The 8,728-nt window shown below is 35.4% G+C and overlaps 1 protein-coding gene across 1 annotated transcript in view; it reads left to right on the top strand.

The window, feature by feature from the left end:
* The first annotated feature begins 6,462 nt into the window (after positions 1 to 6,462).
* Positions 6,463 to 8,728, top strand: part of LOC139744568 (uncharacterized) — a 28,370-nt gene continuing 26,104 nt past the window's right edge. Inside the window, exon 1 of the mRNA XM_071655001.1 lies at positions 6,463 to 6,586. Coding sequence (XP_071511102.1) covers positions 6,574 to 6,586 — 13 coding nt within the window. The 5' untranslated portion in view covers positions 6,463 to 6,573. The remainder of the gene's footprint in view (positions 6,587 to 8,728) is intronic.

Genomic DNA, 8,728 nt, shown 5'->3' with positions numbered 1-8,728 from the left:
TGCTTGCATGCGTGCGTGTGTGTGAGAGAGGGAGTGTGTGTGAATCCTGAATGTGAATGCTACCAAGAGGTGTTGTGTTTGACCAACCAAACAAACAGACAGGGATGCAGGAAAGTTCTGGAATTTTGAAATAAGACCCAGAGTGTGAAGGGGGACAAGTGTAAGTTTCTTCTGAATTTTTGCAAGTTCTGAATTCCGATATCATATTCATGATCATATGGATAGGCAAAATAAAAATCTTGGAGACACTGCTGAAAACAGTACTGTGCTAATATAACCCGATTCACAAAAAAAAAAAAAACCACCAACACACACACACAAACACATATTTTACATATATACATTATATATGTATATATATATATATATATATATATATATATATATATATGTATATATACACTCAACCAAAAAAGTAAGTTCCCCCTTAGCATTTTTTGATATATCTAAAAAAGTATTTTACCGATTTTCATAATTCAAACGGGAATATATATATATATATATACATATGTATATATATATACATACATATGCAGAAAAGGGAAGCAGGAAAGTTCTATGATCATATGGATAGGCAAAATAAAAATCTTGGAGACACTGCTGAAAACAGTACTGTGCTGACCCGATTCACACACAAAAAAAATTACATAATTATATACATTATATATACATATATATATATATATATATATATATATATATATATTATATATACACTCAACCAAAAAAGTAAGTTCCCCCTTATCATTTTTGGATATATCTCAAAAAGTATTTTACCGATTTTCATAATTCAAACGGGAATGGAGAGGGAATTTTATTACTCATAACATGAATGGCATATCATTGCTGCCAGTTATCATTATTGGTGTGAAAAAATGAATTTTATGTCAAAATGCATGGGAAAAAAAGTTGCACTTTAGTGATTTGCATTGACTTTTACACAAATAATCAAACAATCTCTCATGATTCTGAACTTTTAAGCATGGTTTATTGTATATTTCTCTATCTCTTTCTTTTCATGAGCATACAGTGAAGTATTTGATAAATGATATGTCCTCCATCCGCTTCAATGACCAGCCGGCATCTCTTCCTCATACTGTTAACTTAAGTTTGTACTTGGCGCTGCTCAGTGTTGGCCTATGCTCTCTGCGAAAAGCACATGGCTTCGACCAACATTTTCATATCGAAAAGGCCTATTGTGTAAAAGTATGCATAACATCTGTTTAATAGGGAAGCACATTGTACCTGAAGAAATTCCCGAGAATTACATAACAATTTAAAAAGGTCATCTGCTTAACTTGCATAGGAAATGTATGCAATATGCTTCATATAACCTCAAGTGCAACTTTTTTTTCCCGATGCATTTTGACATAAAATGCATTTTTTCACACCAATAATGATATCTGGTAGCTATGATATGCCATTCGTATTATGAGTAATAAAATTCCCGATCCATTCCCATTTGAATTATGAAAATCGGTAAAATACTTTTTGAGATATATCCAAAAATGCCAGGGGGGAACTTACTTTTTTGGTTGAGTATATATATATATATATATATATATATATATATATATATATATATGTATGTATATATATATATATATTCATACATGTGATATAGATATATGTTATGTATAATATGTATGTATATACATGTATATAATTATATATATATATCAGGGCTCCACACTAACTTTTATTTTTGGTGGCCCAAAGGCAAACATCCGACCTTTTTTGGTGGCCCGATCAGGCCACCAAATTCTTCATTTCTGAAATTTTGGTGGCCCGACGTGCGTTTTTGGTGGCCCCGGGCCACCGGGCCACCGTTAGTGTCGAGCCCTGTATATATATATATATATATATATATATATATATATATATATATATATATATATAGTTGGTGTTCTCTCGCTTCAAGAACACTTTAGAAAGAGTGAATCGCTTGAAAATTTGTGTGCCGAAATATATATATATATTTTTTCATATATTTATATAAATGCCTCCCCAATTAAAAAAAGAAATACGGAATTGTCTCAGAAACATAAGTTTGAGAGTTGTTTTTATGCCTCCGCCAACGAAGTGGCCGGAGGCATTATGTTTTCGGGTCGTCCGTCCGTACGTCCGTCCCGTTTTGTTTTTGTCGATATCTCAAGAACCGTGAGGTGGTTTGGCATCAAACTTATTATGAGGGTATATCCTCGGGGAATGATACTTTGTTTGGATTTTAGGGTCACGGGGTCAAAGGTCAAAGGTCACAGGTTATTTTGTGAAAAAAGGTTGAAATTTCATGTTTTTCTCCATATCTCGCAAATGGTTCAAGGTATCTTCATGGAACTTAGTATATATGCATGTACCGATGGGCAGTGATTATCTAGGGAATTTGGGGGTCATGGGTCAAAGGTCAGGGGGGTCAAAGGTCAAGGTTAACTCCTCAAAATATCACTACTTTCCTTATATTTATGCAATGCCTGAAGGATTTTTTTTTTTACTTGATGTATGCATGTATAACCCAATATATATTCTGTGGGAAGTTTCTTGCCAAAAGGTCAAAGGTCAAAAGGTCAAAGGTCAAGTGAAAGTGCTAAATTGCACTTCCTCCTCCATATTTCAAGAGTAACTCAAGGTATTATCATGAAACTTACATATTTATGCATGTTCTACCTAACAGTGATTCTCTTTGGAACTGTGAGGTCAAAGGTCAAAGGCCAGGTTTAGATAATACTATTTTATCATTTGATACTGAAATTTTACTTTTTCTCAATACCTTGAAAATTACTCAATGCATAAATTTATAAAAGGGTCAAAAGTCAAGTAAAACTCATCAGTTCCCCCAAATACCTGCACTCTGACGTTTTAATCATTCATCCAATTGAACCTAGTTCTAGGAAAGTGAACATTCAGCACATTTGTGTCAAACCTGTCATTTTAATGTTTTGCCAATTGTGTGAAACTGTCATCACGCATTGTCAAGACATTGTACTATAGACCTATTAGGAGAACCATGCATTATTGCGGAGGCATACACCAGTCGCCGTAGCGACATTTCTAGTTTTTTTTTTATGCCTCCGCCAAGAAGTGTGACCGGAGGCATAATGTTTTCAGGTTGTCCGTCCGTCCGTCCATAATCAATTTTGTTGACAGTGTTGCTTAAGAACCGTTAGAGGCGTCCAAATGAAACTTGTCATATTATGTATGTATGAGTGGACGAAGTTGTGCCTATCTCCTTTTAGTTGGACATGTTCAAGAACAAAGTAGATATAATACCATCCGTACATATATTTTTTTCATGATCAAAATTGCTTAAAAGTTGAATTGGTAAATGTATCACCTTGTATTATGTATTTCCTGTTATTGATGGAAAAATAAATAATTGAATTGCATTGAAAACTGTCATCTCACTTTGTCAAGACGTACTCTAGACCTATTGGAGAACCATGCATTATGACGGAGGCATACCAGTCACCATAGCGACTTTCTAGTTTAGTATAAACGTTCTTCATATGTTTGTTTATTTTAATAATGATAAGTCTTTTGCACTTCTGTACATTAATCCGCTTCGAAAGTCTCAAAGATATTTTAAATGAAAGAACCGTAAAACACAAAGAGCAAAGCAATGTTAATCTCAAAATACATTGCACTCCATTATTGTATATCACTCTTTTACAACACGTTTTAATTAGTACATATTTCACTTCTTTCACATTTATTCAGAAAAACATACTATTGCAATAATAAGGTATTTTGTTTTTGACCTATCAAGAACATGTTTGTTTGTTTGTTTGTTTGTTTTTTGCATTCATCTTGGGAACGGAGAATATAATTTCTTCGCTCTCTTAGTTTTCATTTTGGTTATAAGTGCCATATAGACTTTTTTTATATCATTTGTTATCATTATTTAGTGAGCAGATGAAAGACGAAAAAGTCAAAGATGTGAAGCAAGGAACGAGAAAATGCGTTCCTCTGCTTCCTTACAGAGGTGCCATGTATGCACATAGGGATTTTCGAAATATGGGAAATGAAACTATTCGCTAAGAATGTGAGGGTAATACATGTACATGTATCAGTTTTGAGTGTAAACGTATAATGTAAGGGAAAAGCTAAATACCAATAATATATGCTTTATCATAATTATTTCTAAAATGTGCCTGTAAATTATGTATTTTTAGATATTAGGAAATCACTCAAATTTTGAAAACTTGTAATAAAGTAAGATTGCACATAGAAATTATACACTCAACAAAAAAAGTAAGTTCCCCCCTAGCATTTTTGGATGTATCTCAAAAAGTATTTTACCGATTTTCATAATTCAAATGGAAATGGATAAGGAATTTTATTGCTCATAACATGAGTGGCACATCATTGCCACCAGATATCATTATTGGTGTGAAAAAATGCATTTTATGTCAAAATGCATGGAAACAAAAGTTGCACTTTAGTGATTTGCAACGACTTTTACACAAATAATCAAACAATCACTCATAATTCTGAACATTTAAGCATGGTTTATTGCATATTTTCTATCTCTTTCTTTTCATGAGCATACAGTGAAGTATTTGATAATTGATGTCCACCATCCGCTTCAATGACCAGCCGGCATCTCTTCCTCATACTCATAACTAAAGTTTGTACTTGGCGCTGCTCAATGTTGGCCCATGCTCTCTGCAAGATGCGCTGAAATTCTTGCAGTGAAGTGTCTTCTTTCACCTTCTTGCTCGCTTTCCGCTTAATGATATCCCAAAGATTCTCTTCTGGATTACAGTCAGGAGATCTTGCAGGCCACTCCATACGTTCGGTGCCATTTCCCTCAACAAACTAATCTACAACTTGAGCGCATGATGCAAAATGGCCATAGGCACATTAATGTGATCAACCCAGATTGGGAGTACAAATCACATGGCTTCTACCAACTTTTCATATTGAAAAGGCTATTGTTTAAAAAGTATGCATAACATCTGCTTAATAGGGAAGCACATTGTACCTGAAGAAATTCCTGAGAATTGCACAATTTAAAAAGGTCATTTGCTAACTTACATAGAAATGTATACAATATGCTTCATATAGCCTGAAGTGCAACTTTTTTTCCCATGCATTTTGACATAAAATGCGCTTTTTTACACCAATAATGATATCTGGTGGCAATGATATGCCACTCATGTTATGAGTAATGAAATTCCCTATCCATTCCCGTTTGAATTATGAAAATCGGTGAAATATTTTTTGAGATATATCCAAAAATGCTAGGGGGAACTTACTTTTTTTGCGGAGTGTATAATGTAATATAATATAATTATATACATATATATATACATATATATATATTCATATATTTATATATACATACTTCTGCAAGGCTGATATTAGGCCTATATCTGTTGCACAGTTACATTCATTATGTATTCACAATCTAAATCATTTTTACGGTATACTTCTTACACCTAACTGTCTTCAAATGTACTTTCTTAGATTATCATCATAATGTACACATTTGTAAGTCATCAACAGACAAAATATTTAGTAGAGAAATAATTCATTTTTGTTATTAAGGATTAACTTTGCATTGAACATCTCAATTTTCAGTAGCATGCAGAATATTAAGCCACTTTTCAGGTTGTTACGTACAACCCTTTAAAGACACTAACGATATAATGAAAATGCCTATTACGGCGTCTGTAACAGACATTTACCTGCGTTGGTGGCGTATAGGGGCAGCTGCTTAACTGGGTTAGCAAAACGACACGGGAACATCATTTCCCATTCTAAATGGGTTCCTTCACCCGATTAGATTATCAGCTAAAAAGATACAGTATAAAATCGCTTATCATTGAATTTAAAAATGTATTCCGCTTAATGAAATCGTCGTGAAAACGCAGAAGACACATCTTTAGGATATCAAGCCAAATGCAAAAGAGAATTTAAAACAAATACGGGGTAAATGAAACAGCTTGTTTAGGCCTGCAATGATATTTGCACTCCCTCTCCCCGAGACGAGACTGCATACAAAGCATTTCTCCCACACACATCATACACACAGCATCCACATAATACACACACGCTGCATCCATGAAGTCAGCGTTACAGACCCACACACCAGGGCACACACACACACACACACTGTGCATGTCTTCTGCCGCAAGCCGCCGGCCGCTGATCAATGAAAAATTCACGTTGCTCCATCCTCGCTCCTTGTACGCCATCCATCCACCGTGTTATGTACATTGCAGTTTAGTGTAGTGAGGATGTACGCCAAAAAATCTCAGGTCTACTCCTGCAGCGTTCAAGTGAAAGCCACCCAATCGGCTCCGCCAATGTTGCAGAAAAAATGAATGCAAGGACGAATTGCTCTGCAGGCCTTGCCTAAAACCCACCGGGCATCCTGTACCATCAGTGCAGACGTGATGAATATGTCTGGAAAGGACAAGGATTCTGACCTTATCTGAATCAAGGAAACACCGAGAAAAGGAGGAGAGCATTTCACCCTGCCTTTGAAGCCTTTCTGGTTGGTGAGCCTCTTGCAGACAGGTGTTTTGGCGGTGAGAGAAGGAGTGGTGGTTGGCGGCCAGTAAGGACGGCATGGAGAACAAAGGTACGACTGATATATTGCAAACGAAAGATATTTTAATCTGCCACCAAACTTCTCATTATGCTTATAAAACTTAGATAGCTCTTCCATCATCTTAACGTTATTCTTCAAGGCCATTTGGTAGTCAAGTTAGTATTCATTCCTACGACAGTGTAAAACTGGACCTCCTGATTGACCTCCTGATTGACCTTTTAATGCCTCTAAAGCCGGGTCCATCTTTCACAGAATGATATAATTGCATGACTAAATGTTTCTGTGAGTGTTCTCAGTCATCCAGGTAAAGTATCTCATGATGACTTAATGGTTGTAGATGAGTGAATATCCGAATACAGATTTTGATACATTGGTGTCGTCCCGGTAGGCCTGATAGCCCTAAACCAGTTTACTCATGCCCTCATATTATTGTGTACTGTACATTAAGGGCTTCACTGTACTAAATATATAGACCTTAATACCAAAATATATTGTAGTGAATTACGCTTCATTAAACCAAACAAAATTAGCACCGCATTATATAGCTACCCATCATGCTATGCCGACGACTTTTTAAATATTTTGATATTCCCTTGGATAAACAAACCTTTATTGAGACTCACTACATTTTCCATCGGAAATTAGATACCTTCCGTGTTTGTGGCGTAGACCTTGGTCTATGTACCGCTGGCATAGTTCATGGCCTTCTCAGTGATATGCAATTTATGAGATAACGATATGATGAGAGACTGCCGAGTGAATAAGCCCAATTTTTCCCCTTTTCAAAGCAGAGTGAAACTGGGGCTGAATTATACATGCAAATACTTCATGTATCAGCGGCCTTCACTGAGGAGTGATGAGTATGAGAAAATAACAAACTAACAGACAAACAAGAGCTGGAAACGGTATCTCATCAATGGATGATAAATGAGGTTTTTTTATTGTTTTGTTTTGCGGAATAGTAAATGCGTTATCAAAGGTCCTGTTTGCCTTTGGGAGCAGTGATTTAAAAAATGAGTTCAAGATATCACTTTTGATGCATATGTGTAGGTCAGTTGTATCACAAAACATCCTACCGTATAATATTTTTGCAATAAAGCCTAAAATATAAGGAGATATCACTATTTTTATCATTAAACCATAACTGTAGACGGTTTAGCCTGTAAACATTTTTATTATAACTATTGTTCACATTTTGTATATTTAACAATACTTAACATCGATTATACTGGTTCAAATTTTTACATTGGATGTTTCTATCCCTAACTCACATTTTATAACTGTTTTGAAGCACTAATGCAGTTTTTTTGTTTCATCTGCAAATGGTAAATTATGCCTTTAAAGATCAAATCAATGTCTTTTCTGTTTCTGTACCAGCAGTCATTCGTCGGTTGTACGTGTAAACACAAATTATGTACAATGTACTAACACTGTATTGACTTTAGAAGACGAAACTTACATACATTAGGTTTGGCCACGACAAGATATTTCTTGTAAACCCGTTTAAAAGGCACATCCCCAACTGATGTTTTCCGTGATAAAAAACTCACTTACCTAGCGGCCACGGTCAGGGATTTTTGTCACAAAGTCTTTTGAGAAATCAGTGAGATACAATGGAATGAAGATGTGTTCAAACAATATTACACAAATAAAAGTAACTGCATGTTACTAGTATACCTCGAGATATCTCACCATGTTCAACTTTTGCTGTGTGTTGATTGCTGATAGGAGCAGGTCTGTTGTTTGTGAGTGTCTACAAAAATCCGGAGCACTGATATTTTTTTCGTCAACCGCAAGCCTTCCAGCAGTATAGTTACTACCTTTTTTCTTCTTATATGCCTTCTCTTTGAGATCTCTCTCCCTCTCTCCCTCTCTCCCTATATATCTCTCCCAGTATACATGCACTCATTCCTTCTTACTGTCTAATATTCGCGCGCACACACACACACACACACACACACGTATTATTATTTCGCATTGTGTTCTTGACAGCGGTCACCATACTTCTATGTCGTTACATTTCAAAAAAATCACACACACACTCACACACATTTATCACTCTTTAATTTTACTGAAGTACTGCATGGACTTCAAGTGCCCTTAAAGAACATTGCAGTGTTTTGATTTTAATCAGCAGTACACGAACGAAAGCGAAAGAAACAGCATCAAGAA

This window comes from Diadema antillarum, unplaced genomic scaffold (genome assembly GCF_040938485.1).
Source record: "Diadema antillarum isolate AM-2024a unplaced genomic scaffold, OU_Dant_1.0 seq00001189_RagTag, whole genome shotgun sequence".
Lineage (NCBI taxonomy): Eukaryota > Metazoa > Echinodermata > Echinoidea > Diadematoida > Diadematidae > Diadema > Diadema antillarum.
Note: the sequence above shows the minus strand (reverse complement) of the source record. Positions and strands in the feature narration are given on the sequence as shown.